Source organism: Oryctolagus cuniculus, chromosome 3 (genome assembly GCF_051225735.1).
Source record: "Oryctolagus cuniculus isolate XC-2025 breed Fujian yellow rabbit chromosome 3, ASM5122573v1, whole genome shotgun sequence".
Taxonomy (NCBI): domain Eukaryota; kingdom Metazoa; phylum Chordata; class Mammalia; order Lagomorpha; family Leporidae; genus Oryctolagus; species Oryctolagus cuniculus.
Window position 1 is genome coordinate 6,897,658 of NC_142869.1, and position 23,184 is coordinate 6,920,841.

A 23,184-nucleotide genomic window follows, 5' to 3' on the forward strand; every position below is an offset into this window, starting at 1 on the left:
GCGCCGATTTGATATCCGGCTGCTCCATTTCCGATCCAGCTCTCTGCTGTGGCCTGGGAAAGCAGAAGACAGCCAAGTCCTTGGGGCCCTGCACCCCTGTGGGAGACTCGGAAGAAGCTCTTGGCTCCTGGCTTCAGACTGGCTCAGCTCTGGTTGTTGTGGCCAATTGGGGAGTGAACCATCGGATGGAAGACCTCTCTCTCTCTCTCTCTCTGCCTCTCCTCTCTCTGTGTAACTCTTTCAAATAAATAAATCTTAAAAAAACAAACAAACAAACAAACAGAAGTTTATTTTGGTTCCCAAAAACTTGAAATCCATGCAGAAGAGGGTCCTCAGAAAGCTCATGGGGGGTCGGCACTGTGGTGCAGGGAGTTCAGTCACTGCCAGCAATGCCAGGTCCATGACTCAGACCCCATTTCAGAGTGCTGGGTTTGAGTCCCAGCTGCTATGCTTCTAATCCAGCTTCCTGCTAATGTACTTGGGAAGGCACTAGAGAATTGCCCAAGTACTTGTGCCCTTGCTATCCTTGGTGGCGACCCTGGTGGAATTCCTGGCCCTGGCTTTGGCTTTGCCCAGCTCTGACAGCTGCAACCATTTGGGGACTGAACCAGTGATGGAAGATCTCTTCCCTTCCTCTCTCTCAAATAAATAAATCTTTTTTCAAAAAAACACTTCACTGGGGCTGGTGCTGTGGCTCACTAGGTTAATCCTCCGCCTGTGGCGCCAGCATCCCATATGGGCGCTGGGTTCTAATCCCAGTTGCTCCTCTTCCCAGGAGTGCAGTGGAGAACGGCCCAAGTGCTTGGGCCCTGCACCCACATGGGAGACCAGGAGGAAGCACCTGGCTCCTGGCTTCGGATTGGCGCAGCGCCGGCTGTAGCGGCCATTTAGGGGGTAAACCTGCGGAAGGAAGACCTCTGTCTCTCTCTCTCACTGTCCATAACTCTGTCAAAAAAAAAAAAAAAAAAAAAAAAAAACACCACTTCACAGACAATGCATATTATGAAGACAGCAACCATGGAGGTTAAAATGTTTTGGACGAGGGAATGGTGCTCTGACAGCTGCAACCATTTGGGGACTGAACCAGTGGGTGGAAGATCTCTTCCCTTCCTCTCTCTCAAATAAATATTAAAAAAACAAAAAACAAACAAACAAAAAAAAACTTCACAGGGGCTGGCACCATGGCTCACTAGGTTAATCCTCCGCCTGCGGCACCGGCATCCCATATGGGCAAGACCCGTCCGTTCCACGTCTAATCCAGCTCCTTGCTGATGGGCCTGGGAAAGCAGTGAAGACGACCCAAGTGCTTGGGCCCCTGCACGCAAGTGGGAGACCTGGAGGAAGCTCCCAGCTTTAAAAAAAAAAAAATCTTCTATCAGTTGGTGCATACCCTAAACTGCTGCTATAGCTGAAGCTGGGCCAGGCTGGACCCAGGGTTCAAGAACTCCATCTGGTTCTACCATATGGGTGGCAGGGGCTCAAGTAACTGGGCCATCCATTGCTGCCTCCTCCCCAGATGCAACAACAGGGAGCTGGACAGGAAGTAGAGTAGCCAGGACTCGAACTGGCACTCCGACATGGAATGCTGGCATTGCAAGCAGCAGCTTAACCACTGCTACAATGTTGGCTCCCAAACTTACCTGTTTTTAAAAAATGTTTATTTTTATCTATTGAAAGGCAAGGCGACAGGGGCTGGCATCGTGGCATGGGTTAACCCTCCGCCTCCGGTGCTGGCATCCCATATGGGCACTGGTTCTAGTCCCAGCTGCTCCTCTTCTGATCCAGCTCTCTGCTGTGGCCTGGGAAAGCAGTAGAGGATGGCCCAAGTCCTTGGGCCCCTGCACCCGCATGGGAGATCTGGAAGAAGCTCCTGGCTGCTGGCTTCAGATCAGCCCAGCTCCAGCTACTGCGGCCATTTGGGGAGTGAACCAGCAGATGAAAGACCTTTCTCTCTGCCGCTCCCTCTCACTGTTTATAACTCTAGCTCTCAAATAAATAATAAATAAAATCTTAAAAGAAAGAAAGAAAGAAAGCAAGAAAGAAGCGACAGACAAAGCTTCCACCTGCTGGTCATTTCCCAAATGGCCGCAACAGCCATGGACAGGCCAGGCCGCAGCCACTCAGCTCTCTCATGTGGGTGGTAGGGCCCAAGCACCTACGCCGTCACCTGCTGCCTCCCAGGATGCACCACAGGAAGCTAGTTTGGAAGTGCAGCAGCCAGAGCCAGCACTCAATGAGATGTGAGCATCCCAAGGGGTGACTTCACCCACTGCACCACAACGCCTGCCCCACAAACTTTTAATTCCATTTTTCCATGAACTTTCTGAAGTACTCTTTTGTAAGCCATTACAAAAAGTGGCTCAACAGACCCTTTAAGGAACCTTTCATAGGAACTATTTTAGTAATCAAAATGAACTGACACCAGATTCCAAACAAATCATTTATTACTGCATTTGCTCCAAGTTTACTGAGGGTCACTGTGTACCAAGCACACACACAGGAAGCCCCGATCTCTACACAGATGCTGTGCAGCAAGGGCAACACACAAGAAAGCTTCTGATACACAGCATGACGATCGTAGCTGTTGACAGAGGCCAAGTGCGCTCTGGAGGACTAGGACAGCTGGCGCCACCAGGAAACAGCCAGCTGAGCCAGGGAGGCAGGGGACGGGGCAGTGGGCACTGGAGAGCACCCCTGTGCACCGTGACGGGAGGCAGGGAGAGGCCAACGGCAGGCTCTCTGCCCTTGGAGGTGACGATGATATCTAACTTGGGGTAAGGTCCTGGGAGCAGTGGACCGCGCACGACTGCAGTGGGCCTGAGGGCGGTGGGCGCTGCCTTCTGCAACAACGCCCTGGCATCAGAAAAGATGCCTCCCACCGGAGCGCAGCCCACAGGTGCTCTACGGAGGTCACCGAGCTCAGCTCCAGGACTCCAGGGTCACACGTATACTATGTAAAAATACTACACACAAACAAGTGAGTTTAATGGGACTAAGGGTAACACAGTGTTAAAACACCATTTTAGAGCGGCAACAATCGTTACAAACCTCCCTGTACCAACCCACAGATAAGCAGTGGCGCCTGCGCAGGCTCCCAGGATCCAGCTAACTGTAACGCAGCTTTGGGAAAAGACCTGAAGATACTTCTAACTGTGGTAGGGGGAAAACAAAGGAAAAATAAACTTGCTCAGAAAAGCAGGGCGAGGCCCGCAGTCCTCACCTCCCACATGGGTTTAATTCCTTCTTTGAAGAGATGGAAGTCACTGTGGCCCGTCAGGTCCCCGGGTCGCACCATGTGGCTGTAAAACCTCCAGAACTGCTCCACCTGCAGAGAGAGGACCCCAGAGAACAAAAGATGTATCTTTTCTTTCTCTGACTGTATTCAAGGCTGCAGGTTTACTGCACAACAGGACCATGAAGACACTTTGCCTCTGATTCTTTTCAAAGGATACACTTTCATTTAGGGCCTGTGTAGAAAGGAAGGCACATTAGAGGAAAAGCTAGCAGATAGTTGCATTTGTAAAAACCAAAACATTGGCAACAGAAAAACTAACTCCTTGGGTGAGAAACGGGGCCTCAGTGGTCTGCATTCTTCCACTGCAGCTGCAGGAGACGCCTCACACTGGCAAGGGGGCCAGTTTAAGGCACAGTGGACACCCCTGAAGCAGTCAGGCCTCAGCCTGAATGCGTCTTTTCAGAACCAAATCACTGTTTGATCAAAGATTTAAAAAAAAAATTATGTATTTGAAAGGCAGACAGAGAGAGATTTCTTTCGAAAGTCCTACCTGAAATCAAATAAATGCTTATAGTCCAATAAAGAGATCAGAAACTATCTCAACTACTATTTTTCATTTTATCACTGAAAAGGCGGCTTCAGGCCTTGATCCGGCCCACGGAACCCAGCATCAGAGTAGATGAGAGCCTGTAACCCCTCCTAGTCCTCTGCTGTTTCAGGATACTGCTTGCTTAGTCATGCTGGCTTCAAGAATGTCAAAATGTTGTCAAAGATTAGAACCAAGGACCACTGGGAAATACTACTTTGTATCTGACAACACATTTCACAATGTAATTACTTCTCTGCGGGCAATTGAATATAATGAGCCATTTCCTAATGCGCTTAATAACACAACAGCAGATCCAAGCACTCGGTCACACTTCCAGTGAGTCCTGAAGAAGTGTTCACCCAGGAAGGCGTGCCTGATCAATCTCCCAGTTTAACATATGAGCTTAAAGGAAAGACCATAACACCCTCCATGTACAAATTGGGTAAATTCATGTTTTTTTTTTTTTTTTTTTTTTTTTTTTTGACAGAGTGGACAGTGAGAGAGAAACAGAGAGAAAGGTCTTCCTTTGCCGTTGGTTCACCCTCCAATGGCTGCCGCGGCCAGCGCACCGCGCTGATCCAAAGGCAGGAGCCAGGTACTTATCCTGGTCTCCCATGGGGTGCAGGGCCCAAGCACTTGGGCCATCCTCCACTGCACTCCCTGGCCACAGCAGAGAGCTGGCCTGGAAGAGGGGCAACCGGGACAGAATCTGGCGCCCCAACCGGGACTAGAACCCGGTGTGCCGGCGCCGCAAGGCGGAGGATTAGCCTAGTGAGCCGCGGCACCGGCCCTGGGTTTTTTTTTTTTTTTTTACAAGAGAGAAATGAGAATGTTGGACATATTTATATTTATTCTAAAATAATTTAACAGGGTTCTTAATGAAAATGTACTTCTCAGTCCAGTCTCGTCTCTGATTCCTCAAGCGGTTAACAGTCACTCAGAACACAATGAATGAATGTCATTTTCGTGTTCTATCATTCCCACAGAACAGGAAATCAAAATTTGTTTCTTTTTTATTTTTAGTTCACTGTTGTTCAGGCAATTAAAACTTCTGTAATGCATTCCGGAATGTTAGAAGTGTGTATTTCCAAAGTTAGAATTTTCTTCTCGTCACCTGTTCAGATTCTTTAAATTCAATCTCAAACCCACCTCCTCCAAGGCGGCTCCAGTTTTAAAAATGCTGGTGACATGCCGACTACATTTATTTTCCACTGATCGAACATCAGATGTCCATATTTAACTGGTAATCAGATCACCTGCTTAGTGTGAGACCCACAGCACTACAAGGCCAACTTGGCAGAATTTCAGCCCAAGGCGGGGATCTCATTTGGTTGGCCTGAACAGCCTTCTCATTAATAAATGCAGGCTTTCTCTGAAATATCACAAACAGCTCGTGCATGGTGCCTGTTTTGTATTCTGGTGCATGGTAAGGGCTTTGGAAGCTGACAACCAAGCCTGGCTCCCTAACTAGCCCAAGCGAATTACGGCTGATCTGAGACTTTAGACATGGAGGCCCCGCCTCAGGTTCCTCATTTGTAAAACTGACCTCATGGGGCAGCAAAATGAAGAAAACCACACAGGTGAAACGCCTGTGGCTGCTACCCTCTCTTCACCAGTTCACTGCAATGGTTACTGCCTATGGCAGTGCTCTCCTTCAAGATAAATGCCTCAGTCATTTCCAGAAAGCGACAAATCCTGCACTTGACTCTGCCCAGAGAGGGAGTGCACGGCACACAGCAGCACATACGGACCCTGGCCGAACACGCCTGGTGTCAGCTGCGGTCAGCTTCCTGGGACACACAAGTCTTGTCACCCAGGAGGGGGATGAGACGAAGCCTGGGCCTTCTGTGCCGATGGCACCCACAGAAGCAGTGACCGGAGGTTTCATTTTCTTTTTAAAACAAAGGAAAAGTTGTGGCCAAAACCCTAATGAGAGGTTCTTAAATACAAAGGAAACTTGAAACTTTGCTTCTGACTTTACCATGCAACTCTACGAAGATGGACACCACGTGTAACGACCACAGGACACTCTGCATGTCCTAAGGACTCAATAAATACGTACTTAAAAGACAGAAAGATAAAACTGTACTTTTCTGTTATGCCTTTCTGATCAATACCACCTACTAACTCTGGATGTCAAATACGACATCTCAGAGGGAACACATCTGCCGCTGGGGGCTCGGTCAGCGAGTTAGAAAGCAGCACCTTACACGGGTCACCAAGAGGGCGAGCACCCAGCGCGACGGGCACGGCCGAGCGGACGCCGAGGCCCGCCCTGGCCCACTAGGTACTCACAGAGGCGAAGGTGCCGATCTGTTTGATGTTCTGTTCGTAGCTCTGGGAGCTGGTGGGGCGGCCCGGGGTCCTCCTGGAGTACCAGAACGTGTAGTTGTATTGCAGGGGGTGCTCTGCCGGTCCAGGGACAACAGCCTGGGGAGCAGAGGTCTGTCAGCCCTGGTCTGCCACATGCTCCGAGTCAGAGACTTCACAGCACACCCTCACCGCTTCCACAGCGGAGAGGACAAAACACCAAGCACGAGCACACGCCCAGGCGCCTGCTTACACAGTGAGCTCCCACTCTCCGCCCCGCACTGCTGGGGTGGCTTCTGTGACTTTCTACCTCATCTCACAGCTATCTGTTTGCATCTTATCTTTTTGTTTGTTTTTGACAGGCAGAGTGCACAGTGAGAGAGAGAGAGAGACAAAGAAAGGTCTTCCTTTGCCGTTGGTTCACCCTCCAATGGCTGCCGCGGCCAGCGCGCTGCGGCCGGCGCATCTCGCTGATCCGAAGCCAGGAGCCAGGTGCTTCTCCTGGTCTCCCATGGGGTGCAGGGCACAAGCACTTGGGCCATCCTCCACTGCACTCCCTGGCCACAGCAGAGAGCTGGCCTGGAAGAGGGGCAACCGGGAGAGAATCCGGCGCCCTGACCGGGACTAGAACCCGGTGTGCTGGCGCCGCAAGGCAGAGGATTAGCCTGTTGAGCCGCGGCGCCGGCCTTGCATCTTATCTTAACCTATGTCCAGTCTAGCACTGCTTCTTCTATGACGCTCTTTATCACTTATTAGTGGCAAGATGCTTTACCTGTTAGTACCTCACCTGTTGCTTTTTTTTCAGATTTATTTATTTGAAAGACAGAGAGAATGAGGGAGGGAGGAAGGGGGAGGGGGGAGAGGGAGGGGGAGAGAGAGAGAGAGAGAGAGAGAGATAGGATCTTCCACCCACTGATTCACTCCCAAATGGCTACAACAGCCAGGACTGAGCCAGGCTGAAGCCAGAAGCCAGCAGTTTCTTCCATGTCTCCCAGGTGGGTGCAGGGTCCCAGGCACTGGGGCCATCCTCTGCTGCTTTCCCAGGCGCTTTAGCAGGGAGCTGGGTCGACAGTGGGGCTGGGAGGTACTGGAGCACCGGTGCTGCAGGCAGGGGCTTTAAGACGCCAAGCCACAGCGTTGACCCCTGTATCTCAGCTTCTTACTTGCAAAATGAGGAAAACCGCCACCACTCCACAGGGCTGCTGGCAGGACATCAGAGGCCTAGCTAGAGCCTAGCACTGAGGAGGAGCTCAGTTAAGTGTCAGCCACTATTAGAAATGCTCATATCGAATCTTAATGAAGAATGGGATGGGAGAGGGAGTACGAGATGGGATGGTTTGCGGGTGAGAGGGTGGTTATGCGGGGGAAGAACCGCTGCTAGAATCCAAAAGTTATACTTTCAGAATTTGTATTTACTAAATAAAAGTTTTCTATTAAAAAAATTTTTTTGAAATAAAAAAAAAGCAAGCAAGCAATGCTCATATCAAACGTGAGCCCTGGGGCGGGTGTTTATCCTGGCAGTTCAGATGATTACAGCCCACGCCCAAGTGCCTGGGTTGAGACGCAGCTCCTGACTACAGGTTCCTGCTAACAGGGACCCTGGGAAGCAGCAGTGAAGGCCCAAGGGACTGGGCTCCTGCCACCCAGTTAGGAGCCCTGGCCCGAGTTCCTAGCTGCTGGCACCACTCCAGTTGTTCTAGGCACTTGAGGAGTGAATTAGTTTGTTAGTTTGCCTCTCTCTTCCTAAAAAACAAAACAAAACAAAAAGCAAAAGTAAATAAATGAACGCAAGTTCTGGGGCCACTGTTGTGGCATAGCAGGAAAGGCCGCTGCCTGCCGCGCCGGTATCCCATACGGATGCTGATTCAAGTCCTGGCTGCTCCTCTTCCAATCCAGCTCCCTGCTAATGTGCTTGGGAAAGTAGTAGAGGATGGCCCAAGTGTTTGGGTCCCTGAGCCCACGTGGGAGACCTGGAAGAAGCTCCTGCATTGCGGCCATTTGGGGAGGGAACCAGCAGATGGAAGATCTCTCTTTCTCTGACTCTCCCTCTTTCTGTAACTCTGCCTTTAAAATAAATAATAAAAATAAATCTTTTTTTAAAAACAAGCGGTGCAGCACTGTGGCACGGGGGGTAAAGCTGCTGCCTGCAACTCCGGCATCTCACACGGGTAGCGGTTTGAGTCCTGGCTACTCCACTGTTGATCCAGCTACTCCACTGTTGGCCTGAAAACGTGGTGGAGGGTGGCCCAAGTGTTTAGGCCCCTGTACCCACATGGGAGACCCGGAGGAAGCTCCTGGCTCCTGGCTCCAGCCTAGCTCAGGCCTGGCTGCTGTCACTATTTGGGGAGTGAACCAGTGGACGGAAGACCTCTCTTCTCCCACCCCTTCTACCCCCATCTCTCTGCGACTTTGCCTTTCAAATAAACACATCTTATTAAAAAGAAATGAAAGTTCCTTGACCCACAGTCTAATTCACGTTTGTGTCTTCTCAGCACCTAGCATAAAATGCTACCCCTCGGAGGGAACTCAATAATGCAGAATAAATGAATTAGTGACTACTTTTTATTTCAAGGAAAAAAAACGGATCCATCTGTCATTCTCTGCATTTTCTCTTTTGCAAGTGAAATGTCAACATAGACCATCACTGACTGCAGGGGTCAAACTTTCACGGGCTGTGCAGGACCATGAAGCAGCCAATGGCCTTGTTAACTCCCAGGCCAGGAGAAGGCGACACCTAAGATCCTATGTCAACCAAGAAATGCTAACCCCAAAATGAGCCCCCAGGCCTCTACAATCCTTTCATGAGAACAAAAGCAGGTATCCCAACACAGGGTGCTGTTAAGTTCACCTGCCCCTCCCAGACGCAGCCTGCAGCACGCAGGAAGCCGCGTCTGGCGGCGTCACCCACCTTCCTCTTGCTGCCGCCCTGGCTCTTCTCGCGCTCGGCTTTTTCCTTCTCACCATCTTTCTGTGTGCTGTTTTCTTCATTTTGATCGTGGTCCCCGCTGTCATCGTCTTTCAGGCTGAAGGGAAAGCAAACACCGCCATTCACAACTAGGCTGACTCTTGCTTCCCTACCAAGCCAGCTACCGCAGCCACGCTGAACTCACTCAGGGTACAGCCCCGAGAGCCCTGCGAGGTGAGAGGGACAAGGGAGTGCGCAGGCAAACCAGGAAGGTGGAACAAGAATGAGCTGTGACCCCCAGGAAGCGCGCTCTGCGTTCTAACAAGCCACAAAGAGCGCTTAAAGGGAGTAACGGAAACAGTTCTAGGGGTTGCTTTCTGCACCAGGAATGAGCAGAATTTCTGACTAGACCACTGCTTTGGCATTTCAGATGGAAGCTGGAAACTTACCCACAGACTGCCCCTTTTCCCCATCCCTCCGCACTGCCATGCGCAGGTTCAGGCCTCTTCTCTGTGAATGCCCTCACCCCAGTCTTCGCTCCCTCTACCCTCTGTGTCGTCACCATCACCAGCATGGTCCTTCTGAGTGCACATCTGGCTAACCTCTGTCCTTACCTCTGTTTCAGCTGCCTCTCACCCCTGATGCCTGCCCTTCAGGACAGAGGTAAAGAAACGCAAGTGCGGCTGGCTGACACTCCCAGCCCTGCAGCCTGCACGCCCACACGGTGCGTCCGCACACGCCCCCTCAGCCTGGAGGCCAGTGCGCTCGCTCCACTAGATGGAGGGTTCCGCGCAGCAGTGTCTCACTTCATCTCAGGATGACCAACACGTAAGGGCCAGAAGATGCGGCCCTAACACACAGCCAAGAAGATGCCGAGTGAGCGTCAGAGTAAAGGGAAAAATAAATGCCTGAAACAACAAATTCGAGTGTTCTCGCTTCACAGCACGGAGTCTGACCTGTTGTAAGGGCCACCTCTCAGGAGTGGTGAAACCAAGACTTTCAGGTACACCTAAAGTGCACCAGGCCGGCGCCGCGGCTCACTAGGCTAATCCTCCGCCTAGCGGCGCCGGCACACCGGGTTCTAGTCCCGGTCGGGGCACCGGATTCTGTCCCGGTTGCCCCTCTTCCAGGCCAGCCCTCTGCTGTGGCCAGGGAGTGCAGTGGAGGATGGCCCAGGTGCTTGGGCCCTGCACCCCATGGGAGACCAGGAAAAGCACCTGGCTCCTGGCTCCTGCCATCGGATCAGCGCGGTGTGCCGGCCGCAGCGCGCTGGCCGCGGCGGCCATTGGAGGGTGAACCAACGGCAAGGGAAGACCTTTCTCTCTCTGTCTCTCTCTCTCACTGTCCACTCTGCCTGTCAAAAAAATAAAAAAAAAATAAAAAAAAAAAAAATAAAGTGCACCAGATCCAGAGAAAATAAAAGGAAGGTGCGGCCACAGAGCAGGGAGAATGTCGTTTATTGCCGAGCTGGGCCTCTAACTCATCATGGGTCCTATTCCAAATCCTCTTTTGGACGCATGATTATATACACAGACAAATGGGATTAGGCAATTCTCAAGAAAGAGACCAGAAATGCCCAATTATAACTTAGGTACATGCTACACAGATACAGAAACATGCTGTGGAATATTTTCTATTTGTGGCTCGGTTTTTGCCCATGAATCTCAAGCACCTAGCACCCATGAAGCACCCATTCCACATCATCAGAGCACCTGGGTCCAAGCCCCGCCCCCCCGCCGTTCCGAGCCACATTCCCGCTAACGTGCACCTAGCAAGGCAGCAGGTGACGCCGCAAGTACTTGGGTCCCTGCCCCCCACATGGGAGACCTGATGGGAGTTCTAGGCTTCTGGTTCAGCCTATGCCAGGTCTGGCTGCTTCTGGCATTTGGGGGAGTGAACCAGCAGACAGACGATCCTCCTGCCTGCCCCCATGCTGCTCTAAATGAATGAAAATTTAGGAAAATATTAGAATGGATGAGACAGACATGTGTTTGGGCACCCGCTCTGCCCATTTTAGTCTTTGTTGTGGACACACGCAGGTGTCCACGCCCCATTTCCACCTCGGCCGAGACGCGGCCAGGAAGGTTACCAGACTAAAGGGCATTCCAGCCTGGCCAATAACCTATGTCAGGGCCTTGCTAGAAAGAACATGAGTAGATCCCTCGCTCAGCATTTCATCTGCAAGGAGAGATGACAGATTCAGGAGCTGCAGCAGCCAGATGGACCCCATTCAGGCAGAGCCATGAGGGACTCAGACAAGGAGCAAAAGCAGAGAAAGCCAGCAGGACGCACCAAGGAAGGGTGAGGGGAGTTTGACTGTGCGGCTATTGCTACCGTCGCTCCGGCCCAGGTCAGCCTCACTGCACTGCTGGGAGACCATTATCTGCACTCACATACACCCTCTCCCTTTAGTAAACTTAGGAGTTGGTTCGGTTTCCTCTTCAAAAGAGAGTCCGCCCACAGAGAGCTACACAGAGTAAAAACGACCACTACGTACCAAGCATCTACTGTCTATCAGCTACCCAAGTCACGTCCCCAGGGACCCAGGTGAGCAGACCCAGGTGTGCCTCAGCCTGGTGCAGCCCTGCTCTGTCCCGTCCTCTCAACTTCACCTCCTGCCTGGTCCCAGTAGCTCCTGTAGTCCAGCTGCATCAACGCAATCGCAGTTCCCCAAACTCACCCCTCCACGTCCATCACGCGGTCTCTCCAAGAAGCCCTTCTCCCTCTAGTTACCTTGGCCTTCAGCACGCAGCCCGAGGCCATCTCTTTTGAACACTTCTGAAGGCCTCCCAGGTTAGGCTAAGTCAGGCTCGCCTCTTCTGGACGTCCCACAGCAACGTCTGCACTTGTCCTGGCTATACGGTCACAGCGGTCACGGCCAGTTTGTAAGCAGGCCAAGTTTAAAGCACACACCTGACAGAGCAGGTGGGCGTCTCAGGGAAGAACTGAGAGCGCTGTCTGCTTCAGGCTGGAGTCTGAGAGCCCTGGGTGCCGCCCACTTCCCCCTTCCTCTTCTCGCGGTCAGTTCTGTGCCAAGAACATCTCGTGTGTCTTTCTACTGCTCAGGCCCAAGACGGCTCCCAAGGCTCTTCTCTAGGGCACACCCCAGGGACGCCACCACGGTCTTCTCGGTCTTCTCTCGTCAGCTGCCAGGCTTCCTCCTTCAGCCCGCAGTTGAACAGGGGCTCAGCACCTCCCCTTTTTTCTAGCCCCAGGAAAAGCGTACCAGCTCCTCTCGTTCATGGTTCTGCTACTACTCGCTATCAGGAAACAGGGAGAGTAATACAAAATACTGTCAGTGGACCAGCAAGTGAAGCTGCCGCCTGCCGCGCCAGCATTCCACATCTGTGCTGGTTCCTGCTAATGCTCCCGGGAGAGCCGCGGAGGAGGGTCCAAGTGCTTGGGCCCCTGCACCCACGTGGGAGACCTGGAAGAAGCTCCTGGCTCCTGGCTTTGGATTAGCCCAGCTCCGGCCATTGCAGCCACTGGGGAGTGAACAAGAGGATGGAAGATTTCTGTCTCTCCCTCTTTTTCTCTAACTCCGCCTTTCAAATAAATAAATAAATCTTTAAAAGAGAAAAAAAAAAAAAAAGAAAGAAAATAGTGTCAGAGAAGAAACAATGTAACTATGACCCCCAGGCCACCTTCTGCCACCATGGACAAGGCCTGTGGACTTCACGCAGGGCTTCCATTTCTCCAGGGTGGAGCTAACCAACCACTCTGCCCTCTGAGCTCACACTCGAAGCCAATCTTTTACAACCTACTTTCAGCAGTGACTCTTCTCAGCTAGAAGCTGGATTTAAGCCAAATACAACCCAGGCTGAAAAGTCAGCGCTCCACAGACTCAGGTGGGCAGCTGGCCTCTCTGAGGCTGTCCAGACCGAGGGACACCGTAGCTAGCTCACCGAGCTGCTGCCCAGATACCTCCTCACACTCCCAGCAAGACCGACTCCTTGCGGGCAGGAACTTGATCTAATGCATCTTTCTATCTCTAGCATCAGACAGAGGATTAAATGAACATCTGCTTAATGAATGGATCTCTAAAATCAAAGCAGTGCGTGCCTAATTAGGTGGTTCCCACAGGGTTGGCCAAAGGCTGATGAGGACTGGAAAGCCAATGACACCACACAGGGACAAAATCCAGTCTGGCCTTGAGAAAACCGAGATGGGACAACCCAGCTTCTTACAGACAGGAATGCGCCTTGGGGTCTGCATGCAGTGGGGCCGGGGCACTGGGGACCACCAACTCGCTGGCCCTGCCCAGCACGCAACGAGCAGCAGAGTCCGCACAGGAGGGGGTGCAGCTGTCAGGCTGAGCCCAGCGGGGTCCCCTACTGTACGCAGCTCCAGCTCGGGCTTTGAGGCTGGTGGCTGGACCACAAGGATACAGGAGAGCTGACCGCACCCAGGCAACAATGGGCCAGACACCAGGGACTCCTCTGTAACAACAAAAACAAAGCCAGAGGAAGGCAGCTGTCTTCAACTGTTACCTCGAAGGAAAGCAAGCTCCCCTCCCCGTAAAGCCTCAGGACAGGTGTCAGAAGATCCTGCTCCGTGCACCGGTCAATGAGAAGCAATCAAAATGACCCAGGTTGGCCGGCGCCGCGACTCGTTAGGCTAATCCTCCGCCTTGCGGCGCCGGCACACCGGGTTCTAGTCCCGGTTGCCCCTCTTCCAGGCCAGCTCTCTGCTGTGGCCAGGGAGTGCAGTGGAGGATGGCGCAAGTACTTGGGCCCTGCACCCCATGGGAGACCAGGAGAAGCACCTGGCTCCTGCCTTCGGATCAGCGCGGTGCGCCGGCCACAGCGTGCCGGCCGCGGCGGCCATTGGAGGGTGAACCAACGACAAAGGAAGACCTTTCTCTCTGTCTCTCTCTCTCTCTCACTGTCCACTCTGCCTGTCAAAAAAAAAAAAAAAAAAAAAAAAAAAAAAAAAAAAGACCCAGGTTAACTTCTGTCAAGAGGGGCCGAGCCAGGGAAAAAACAAGCCTGGGATGGCCCTCCCTGGCGTCTGGGGCAGCTTCCTGTCCACATCGGACAACGGACGGCCCAGATCCCCCGAGCAGAGCTGTCAGAACAGAAACCACCACGTGAGGACGCCCACGGCGCCTGTTACCACCATCTTCCCTGCCAGGGCATCTGAGTGGGACTGAGCGACGACCCACTCAGCACCCACGGGACCAATTCTGATTTCTACAACAGCGGACACCACAAACTCCAACGGGGCAGGCTTCAGACCCAGAGCTGGGCGGCCGCCATCGGGAAGCGAGCAGGGGCAGTGGTCACGCAGGAAGGGGCCGGGCCCAGCAGCTGCATGGAGGAGACGATCGCATCGCAAGTGGCACCGCTCTCTGAGCAGGAGCTGCCTGCGGTGCCGGAAGCCGGGACCCAAGAAATCCGCCCATCGACTGGGAAAAAAATCCATTTCAAACAGCACTGGGCCACAGCCTGAGCGGACAGCCGTTCCGCTTCCACGCACACGGCACCAGGCAGCCGTTCCCACGCGTTCAAGCCTTGCTAAGCGTGACCTGCGCTGATCACCACCCCGCCCGGCCCGGCCCGGCAGCCCGGTGCCAGCCGCGAACGCGGTGTGCGACCACACGGCTCGGCCACGGGGGAGCCCACGGCCGCGGGTGGGCCTGGGCCGGGGAACCTGAGCCTTGGGAGCCCGAGGCGGATGTTCTAGACTATTCGCTGACAGGTACGAACGCGAGTTATCTCAAAAGCCCGTCGTGGGGGGGGGAGGGCACCGTGCAACACTCCCTGCGCCCCCAAACCGCTTGCAAGCTGCGACCAGAAACCGGGGCGAGCCCCGGGGGTCTCTGAGGAGAACCCGCGCCGGGCCGGGGCGGCCGGCGCCGACCCCGCGACCCCGCGACCCTCGCTCCGCGGCCGCCCCCCGTCGGCCGCAGGCTCCACGCGGGTGGGGACGACGCGCCCGAGCCGCAGGGCGTGTGTGTGTGTGTGCGTGAGGGGGGCCGCGGGAACGCCCGAGCGCCGAGGTCCCCGCCCGCCACGCCGCGGGCAGCCCGCACCCACCGCAGCGCGGCGCGGCGCGGCGGGGCGGGGCGCCGGGGAATCGCCTCCTTCCGGGCGGCGCGGCCACCCCTCCCCCGGGCCCCGCGCTTCGCCGCCGGTCCCTGCGGCCCTGGGTGGGGGTCCTCGGGACCCCTGCACCCCCGCGCTCCGCAGCCCCCTCCCTCCCCGCCGGCCCAGCCGGGTCCAGCCGCAGCCGGAACCCCGGGGGGAGCTCGGGCCCGCCGAGTACGCGCCGGCCCGGCCCCGGCGGGGGCGGGCGCGGGGGAACGGTTGGGGGAAGGGGCCCCGGGGGACGGCCACGCGCCACTCACGCGTCGAACTTGTTGTTCATCCTCTCGCCGCCGCTGTCGCCACTGCCTCACCGAGTGACTTCCGCTCTGCCGGGTCCCTCCGTCTTGGGCCCGGCCACTTCCGGTCGTGCGGGGCGCCGCGGAACGTCGGCGCGTAGGTCCTGTTGGGGGCGGCTATCCGGGGACGCCAGCCCAGGGCGGCTGCGCGGCGGCGGCGGCGGCGGCGGCGGCGGCGGCGGCGGCGGCGGCGGCGGCGGCGGCGGCGGCGGCTGCCTGCCTGCCTTGGCTTTTCGCGTCGGCCACCCGTCCGCCTCCCCGGAGGAGTGCGTCCCGGCCTGTGCCCGCCGCGGACTGCGGAGTCCTTGCCCGGTCGGAAGCCCGGCGGCGGCCGCTCGGACCCTGACCGCCCGTGCGCCGTCGTGCGCGCTCCTGCAGGTGGCCGTGAGCCCCAGGAGCCTGCTATAAAAGGCGGCTAGTGTGCGCCTCTGCTTACGGCGTCCGGCTGTGTGAGGGCGCAGAAGGGTTAAAGCAGGGCCCCGGTTCTCAGAAGGGGAGGCTGAGTGAGACCTGTGCTCGCGCAAGAACCGCCGGGTGCTTCCAGAGCTCGGTGCTCCGGCTAGCTGTCGGAGCCAGGTCCCCTTCGCCGCAGCCCGACCACCGCCGATGGCGCGTGCAGCTGCGGCTCACCCGGCCCAGCCCGCCGGGCAAAGCTGGCAAGGGGTGTGCAGGACCTGAGATGCACCTGCTGGTACCGTGGCTGGGAGCCGTGCAGACGCCCTGGCCCTAGAGAAGAGAGGGAAGAAGCCATAGAAGCTGCGTGTCTGAGCTTGGGCCAAAGTGGGGCGTCCGGGGCTGCGAACCTTGTTTAACCGCCAGTGTTCTGGGGGTTTGTCCCATGTGGATCATGAAGGTAGGGACTCTTGTCTGTGCACAACACTGGGAGGAGCTTTTAAGATTTCAGATGAATGAATGAATGAATGCATATTGTTTAGAAACCCTCCAGGATCTTGTGTGAGTGCGGGGGAGTGTTGGGAGCTTATTGGGTGCAGTGGGCAGGAGAGGGAGGTGCCAGCTGACATGGTGGCGGCCCTCTTTACAGGCATTGGCTGTGCATCGTCACACCCTGGACTGCGCTTCTCCAGGGAGAACTTGGGACGGGGAGGCCAGCCTGCAGGGCCAGGGCCTTGTCCAGTTAGGGGATCGGATGAAGCAGAGCCCTTATGGCTTTGGGACGATGGGAGTTGTTGATGCTTTGTTGAAGTGAGACAAGGGCACCAGGTGGAGGAGTGCTTCGTGCTCGCCTGAGCCGCCAGGGCCGGTGGGTGCCCACCCCAGCAGTGCGCCCTGGCTTCCCCCATCCCCAACCACTCCACGATGGAACGCTGCCGTTTTATTTCCCCCTCTTTCCAGAGCTATTTGGCTCCCGCGGCTCTGGAGGGCACTTCCCAAAGGGTGCACTTGTGACAGCGGCGGCAACGGCACAGCACAGCTGCCGACTCAGAGGGCCCCACGTGTGCGACTCCCCCGTGCCCAGCAGCGCGTGGGTGGCTCAGTCTGGCGAGGGCAGGTAGGGGCGGGGGTCTCCAGGGAAAGGCAGCTCGGGCACCCGGTTGTAGTGGGCCATGAGGAAGATGCCACTGGTGCCGCAGACGAAGAGGGAGAGCATGGCCAGGAAGCAGACGCGGTCCAGCACGCGGCCCACCAGGAACCACTCCTCACTCCCCTACAGGTGGGACAGGGTGGGATGATCTGTGGGGGCTCAGGCCGGCCCTGCACCCCCTACCATCCTTGGGCTCATTTCCTTGGGCCTCCTCACCTCTGTCCAGGCCCCAACCTGGCCTCTGCCAAGGTCCCCTGGCCCCAAGGTCACTTCCCACCCCTGTCCCCAGGTTCACTCTTCCACCTCCCCTACAGCTACCCTCCCTCCATCTGAGGTGCAAGCCCGGGTACTCTCCCATCCCACTCCATCCCGCCCCAGTCCGTCTTACACTGTCAAAGTGACTCTGCTGGTGCTGGGCCCGGGCGATGAGGTTGCAGGCCTCCACGCAGGCCTGGATGGCCGGGGCTGCCTGCTTCAGGCTGCCGCACAGCTCCTGGCTCTGCCCTGGCCCTGGGCCTTTCTCTGATGGGGAGGGAGGGCAGGATTTGGGGGTTAAGTGGGGAGGAAACAGGCAGAGAAGGTTGCTCCTCTCTCTCTCTCCCTCCCTCCCTCCCTCTCTCTCTCTGTGACTGGACATTTGCCCGGCACTCCTCTGTTGCATCCCCGGTGTCACAGCCCCGGGCCTACCTAGCTTCTCCAGTGCTGCCCTCACCAGCCCGTTGCGCTGCCGCTGCCGGAAGAGGAGCTCAGTGCGAGGCAGGCAGAGGGCCACCTCCTCCCCAGCTGTGAGCGACCACCCCGAGGAAGAGCCGTTCTGTAGCCGGGGCCGGGCGTCCTGCCTGGCCGCTGGGGCCGGGGGCCGGACGTGCATCCTCAGCAGCTGGGGCAGGAGCCGCAGGAACACCTGCAGAGGGGTTGCTCTGGGCAGCCAGGCCGAGCCCCGAGCTGCCGCTGGGCATGAACGCCTCCTGCTGCCCGTGACGCAGCACAGCGGGGGACCTGCCGGCTCTGCCACGGCCTGGGTCCCCAAACTTCTGTGTACATCACAATCACCGGGTTGCTTGTTGCAGATTCCTATCTGCCTCCCCCCCCCCCCCATTCTGACTCAGGACAGCCTGGGGTGGGCCTGGGACCCTGCATTTGCACCCAGGGCCCCAGCCGTCTGTGGCAGGTGCAATGCAGGTCGCACAGATCCTGGAGTCAGACCACTCGGGCACCGTCTTGCCTCCTCCGCTTTCTGGCAGCGCGTGACCCCGGGCAAGCTACTTCACTGCTCTGTGCCTCAGTTTCCCTGCCTGTTGAATAGAGCTGATGGTACTATTCTCTTAGTAGGGGCTTTATGAAGATTAAGTGAGTGAAATACGGCACGCCTCCGGCACTCGGTGAGCACTCGGTGAGCACTCGGTGTCACTTTCCATGCACTCTGGCACAAGCTTCCGGATAATGCAGGGTAATGCTGAATCTAGCAGGAGAGGAACGGCCAGGGCCGGGGTGCAGAGAGAGGCACATGTGAGTGGACTGGGGGGGATGCCGGGCCAGGCAGGGAGGGGCCTTGCCTTTCGGACCCCTCGGGCCATGGAGTGCGTGTGTGGGGAACGCAAGGACACGTTGAGCACGACCACGGCGTTCACCACGATGAGGATGGTCACCACCAGCAGGAAGGTCAGGTACCTGTCGGGAGGGGTAGGCAGGAGGCTGGGGCCGCCTGTAGGCACCGCCTAGCCAGCTCCCCTCGAGGCTGCCCGGATGCCAGGAGAGCCATGCCAGGAGGTGGGCGGGCAGGCGTGGGACCGGCCTTACTTGCTGATGAGCGGCACTGCCTGGGAGGTCTCGGGCACCTTCTTGGCCACAAGGAAGAGGAAGACAGTCTGGGCCAGGAGCACGTTGATGGCGACGGTGCACTTCTGGCCGCCCGCTGCCCAGGACCGAGAGGCCCTCAGAGTGGATCCCCACCTCCCTGCCCCCAGAGGAACCCCCTCGCCCCACTGGGAGCCCACTGCCCTTGGTCCTGGGTCAGGCTGCCCTGTGCCCTGGCCAGAGCCAGGGCTCCCCTTCCCCGGGCTCTGGGTACCCTTGGCAGGCAGAAAGTAGATGAGGATGGCGACGGAGGAGATGAGCACACAGGGGGCAATGATGTTGATGACGTAGAAGAGGGGCTTGCGCTGGATCAGCAGGTAGAACACCACCTTCTGGGGGCCCGCCTCCTCGTCCGCTGCCGCTGCCGGGTCCAGCAGCATCTTGGCAGGCCGGTGCCGGATGGCCCACTCCCCGTTCTCTGCAGGCGTGAGCACAGGGAGTGTGGCCCAGGCAGCCCGAGAGAGCCAGGAAACCCGGCAAAGGAGGACAGCATCGGGGGACAGAAATGGAGTGGAAGATGGCACAGTTGAGCCCTCTCCCTCCAAGATTTGGGCGATTATCGTGGGGGAATTGAACTTTTTGAAAGACGTCGCTACCGCCAGGTACAGCAGGAGCTGGGGAAGAGGCTGCTCGCGGTGCCGCTGGGGTCGGGCGTTACCTGTGAAGGCCTCGGGGTCGATGAAAATCCACTCAACGGTTTGACCGTCTTCCTGACTCAGCTGCAAGTTGATCTCACTGGTGCTGTAGGTCTGGGACCTGGGGCACAGAGGGCAGGAGGCTAGACCCGCCCACAAGTTCACGATCATCTGCAGTTTGGCTTAAAAAATGAAATGCAGCCCCTCCACCAAACTCTGGTGGTGGGATGTGGGGGGCAAGGATCCGGGGGCCCTGGCTCCTCCCAGCGGTAGCTATGTGTGCGCAGGCATGCACGCTGGGTGCACGGCTTTGCCTTCTTGCTCACCACTACCGCTGGGGCACAGGAAGGGACACTGAGGCAGGGAGGAGGGTGAGTGAGCAGGCTGGGTGCAGCAGGGCGGGACTGGGGTGCCTTCAGGTGTGTGGCCTGAGATGGGCCGAGGCCCCCAGAGGTGGAGCCTGGCCCAGGCCTCTAGGTGGCGCTAGAGCTGAAGCCAGAAGCCCAGTGTCCCCCGCCCCTGCCCAGGCCCAGCGTAGAAGGGCTCCCCAGAAATGGCCTCACTGGAAGACGAGGGAGCAGTTCTGCCAGTCGAAGGGGAAGTAGGTGACAGAGATGGCACAGGAGGAGCGGAAGATGGCGGGTGGCAGCCAGTAGATGCAGCCGTTGGGGGACACGAGCACGTTGCAGTAGAGGGCCACCTCGAAGACGCCGTCCACACTGTGCGCAGGCCGGGCAGCAGGGCTGTGGGCTCAGACCCCGCAGTCCCAGAGCAGCCCCTGCCTCGTGGGGACACCCTGCAGCCTGCCACGCCCTTGACTGGTTCCCACCCCAGTCTCCCTGCCGCCTCCACTGGGCCGCCTCCCTCCCTCCAAGTCTCGTTACTAATAATTAAGACAATCAGCTCTCCCAATGTGCCAGGCCCTGAGCGAAATACCTCCAGCCCACCCAGGCAGCCCAGGCCAGATGGGACAGAGCGAGGTGTAGACCAAGGCCTGGGGGCCCTGGAGACAGAGCCCACCCCTGGGGCCCTGTCTTCAGCATCTGCCAGTCTAGTCTTCCCCCCCACACCTGGCAGGGCACCCGGCCTGCACCTCCCACTTGCCTGCCTCTTTCCCCAGAGCCTCTTGGCTCTGCTGGACCGTGCCGCCGGTGTCCTTGTCACCCACCCCTGCCCGCGCCCCTCACTTGTTCTCCAGCACGATGTCCGGCCTCCACACCATGGTGGACGGCACCCGCAGCACCCACAGGCCTTCGTAGTCTTGCGGGTCCCAGCGCAGGCGGTAGTCGCACCACTGCTGCGGGGGGGGGGGGGGGGGCGGCAGTCGCCCGGGGGTGAAGGCTCACCCAGGGGCGGGGGAGGGGCAGGCAGCTCTTGGGAGCCCCACTGGGGGCCCTGAGAGCCGGGCAGGCGGGCGGCAGGTGCCTCTTACCATCTCTATCCAGACGTTGGTGGTGAGTGCCTCCTCGCGCTCGTTCTGAGGTGACAGAATGGAGGACTAAGCCCCCCAGGCCTCCCCCCACCCAGTGCAGGAGGCAGCCCCCTCCCTTCCTGCGGCTCACCAAGGAGATGAGGTTGGTGAGGGTGAGCTTCAGGCTCACGTTCACCACGTCGGAGTCGTGCTCGGCCGGCCGCAGGTGGGGGTCGTAGTCGCGCATCAGGTCCGCCAGCAGCCGCTCCTCCTGGTTCCGGCCCAGGGTCGCTGCAAGGCACAGCTGTGAGTCAGGGGACACTTGGACCTGGGGCAAGGCCAGGCCCCTGTGGTCTTCCAGACCCCACACCCCCCTGCGGCCTCGGAGCCCTGCCCTGGGCCTCGGCGGGCCCTGGTTCCCAGTGTCGCACCCAGGCAGCTGGCCAGCAGCAACAGGAAGAGCAGTGGCGCCCGGTGCCGACGCATGGTGCCTGGACTCTGTGCAGTGACAGGGCTGGGTGGCACCTCCCCAGGCCCAGGGCAGAGGGAGATGGGCTTTGGGTGTCACGTGATAGCCCACACTCCCACCCCGCAGCCTGGCCAGCCCCAGCAGCTGTCTGGCCGCAGCATTGTCAGCTGTTCCATGCTGGGTTCAATGTGGGGCTCAGGTTACCCGGGCCAGGCAGGGGAGAGGGGCCCCGTCCGCCCCCACGGAGATGGCCCACCCTGCAGACTCAGTGGGCATGACCCTCCGCCTGTGTTCCAGAGGGCTCAGACACGGCCAAGGACTCATGGGCGTGGCGAGAAGGCAGCCGCCCGGGAAGGCCCTGACCAAGGCGCTGCTGCTCCCCCTGGGAACCAGGACATGGGAGGTGAAGGCTGCTGGGAGGCGTGGGTCACGTATGAGTCTCTGTGACATCCACACGGTCACGGTCACGGGCCTTGTACCTGGATGCAAATTAGGGGGCCCTGAGCCGGGAACACGGCCCCAGAAAGCTCTGGGGTAAGGAGGGCTCCCTGAGAAGGACCTGGAACCTGGGGCTCTGAGGGAGCCACCGTATTTGTTAAATCATCTAACAGACCGCGAAGCCGCTTGTGGCCGACACGGTCCGAAACCGGGGGTGAGGGCACCCGGGGGTGAGCCCGGGCTCCTCGTGGGAAGTCCCCAGAGAGACAGGCAGGGGAGGGGGCTGAAGGGAAGCCAGGGCCAGGGCAAAGAGCTCCCTGCACTTTGTGGTGGGAGCCGGGGTCTTGCTGCCGGCTGTGGCCTGGCCCAGGCTGCCTGCCTTCGACCCAAGCAGAGTTAGTGGGCGTCAGCACATGGGTGCCCGTGAGTGCCTCCCACACCTGGTGGACAGGGCAACAGGGCCTCTGAGGGCTCCGAGAACCCTCCCCCCACAAGGCCCCACCCCTCCCCCAGCGGATGTCTGTGGCGTGCCTCTGGGCCCGCGTCAGCCAGCTGAAGTCAGCGAGAAGCCCTGCCCTCACAGACCCAAGGGTGGTTGGCTGAGAACCAGCAGTGGGGCCTCCAGCCCCTGCTCTCCTGGCCAGGACCCCCGGAGCATGCAGATGGGGGCGGGAGCAGGGGCACCTGCTCCCCCAGGCACCGCCCACTGAGTTCAATCGCTGGGGGTGGGGGCCATTTGTCTACCAGCCTTTTGTTCCGTCCTTTGAAGACCCCACCCCCCCAAGGGGCACTGCCCCAGGAGCACCTCCCTGTGCCCCCCTCCCCGTCCTCTCCCTCTCAGAGCCCCGGCGCAGTACCCCCACCCTGGGCGGAGCAGGATCTCACGGCCTCTCCACTGCCCTCCAAGCCCACACTTTGCCGAAAGAGACGAAATGCCCCCCGGGACGGGCAGCGGTGCTGGGGAGGGGCCCAGGCTCAGGCAGAGGACCCCGGGCTGTGTCTGTCCTTCTCCTCCCGCACAACTGGGAGGGACAAGGAAGCTCCTGGAGACCGACCTTCCCTCCCCTGCACTCTGTGACAAGTGGAGCTCCCATTCTCCCTGCGTCCCTGCGGCCTGAGAAGCATCCTGGTGTTGTCAGGAGGGCCAGGCGCCTGGAGGAGCAGCCGCTTCCTGGAGGGTCGAGTGCTGAGTGCCAAGAGGGGACCCGGGAGATCTGTAGAGGTCACTCATTGTCTCACAGCAACGCCTGTTTTGCCAGCTGTGGTTGTAGACGCTGGAAAAGCTGGGCCCGCACTTCCCAGGCTCCCTGGCTGGTGGGGAGCGGGCGAGGGGATGTGGTGCTTTGACCACAGGCTCCTCTTGGCCCTGAGCTGAGCCGGTGAGACCAGCCCGGCCTCATGATTCCT

General features: G+C 58.0%; 2 protein-coding genes across 5 annotated transcripts in view; both read right to left on the reverse strand.

Annotated features, from left to right (window-relative positions):
* EIF4E2 (eukaryotic translation initiation factor 4E family member 2) overlaps positions 1–15,456 on the reverse strand; it is a 30,082-nt gene extending 14,626 nt beyond the window's left edge. For all 4 annotated transcript variants that reach the window (XM_051834205.3, XM_089329723.1, XM_051834204.3 and 1 more), the window contains exons 1-4: positions 15,389–15,456; positions 9,043–9,157; positions 6,120–6,254; positions 3,221–3,325 (exon numbers count right to left, since the gene is read on the reverse strand). In XM_051834205.3, the coding sequence (XP_051690165.1) occupies positions 3,221–3,325; positions 6,120–6,254; positions 9,043–9,157; positions 15,389–15,408 (375 nt within the window). In that variant the 5' untranslated portion in view covers positions 15,409–15,456. The remainder of the gene's footprint in view (positions 1–3,220; positions 3,326–6,119; positions 6,255–9,042; positions 9,158–15,388) is intronic.
* Positions 15,457–16,742: 1,286 nt separating this feature from the next.
* Positions 16,743–21,507, reverse strand: CHRNG (cholinergic receptor nicotinic gamma subunit). The gene is made up of 12 exons (XM_051834198.3): positions 21,302–21,507; positions 21,022–21,161; positions 20,892–20,936; positions 20,647–20,756; positions 20,023–20,178; positions 19,483–19,580; positions 19,039–19,242; positions 18,768–18,882; positions 18,524–18,638; positions 17,655–17,871; positions 17,356–17,489; positions 16,743–17,090 (listed from the first exon to the last, which is right to left on the reverse strand). The coding sequence occupies exons 1-12, from the start codon at positions 21,354–21,356 to the stop codon at positions 16,917–16,919; spliced, it is 1,563 nt and encodes a 520-aa protein (XP_051690158.3). The 5' UTR covers positions 21,357–21,507; the 3' UTR covers positions 16,743–16,916.
* Positions 21,508–23,184: the final 1,677 nt, after the last annotated feature.

Bases quoted from the DNA above. Each gene is read 5' to 3' on its own strand.
- CHRNG (XM_051834198.3), bottom strand. From the start codon at position 21,356: ATGCGTCGGCACCGGGCGCCACTGCTCTTCCTGTTGCTGCTGGCCAGC. The intron at 19,581-20,022 runs GTGAGGCCATTT...TCTGTGCCCCAG, and splicing joins AACTGCTCCCTCGTCTTCCA to GTCCCAGACCTACAGCACCA. The intron at 18,639-18,767 runs GTAAGGCCGGTC...CCCTCCCGACAG, and splicing joins GCAGTGCCGCTCATCAGCAA to GTACCTGACCTTCCTGCTGG.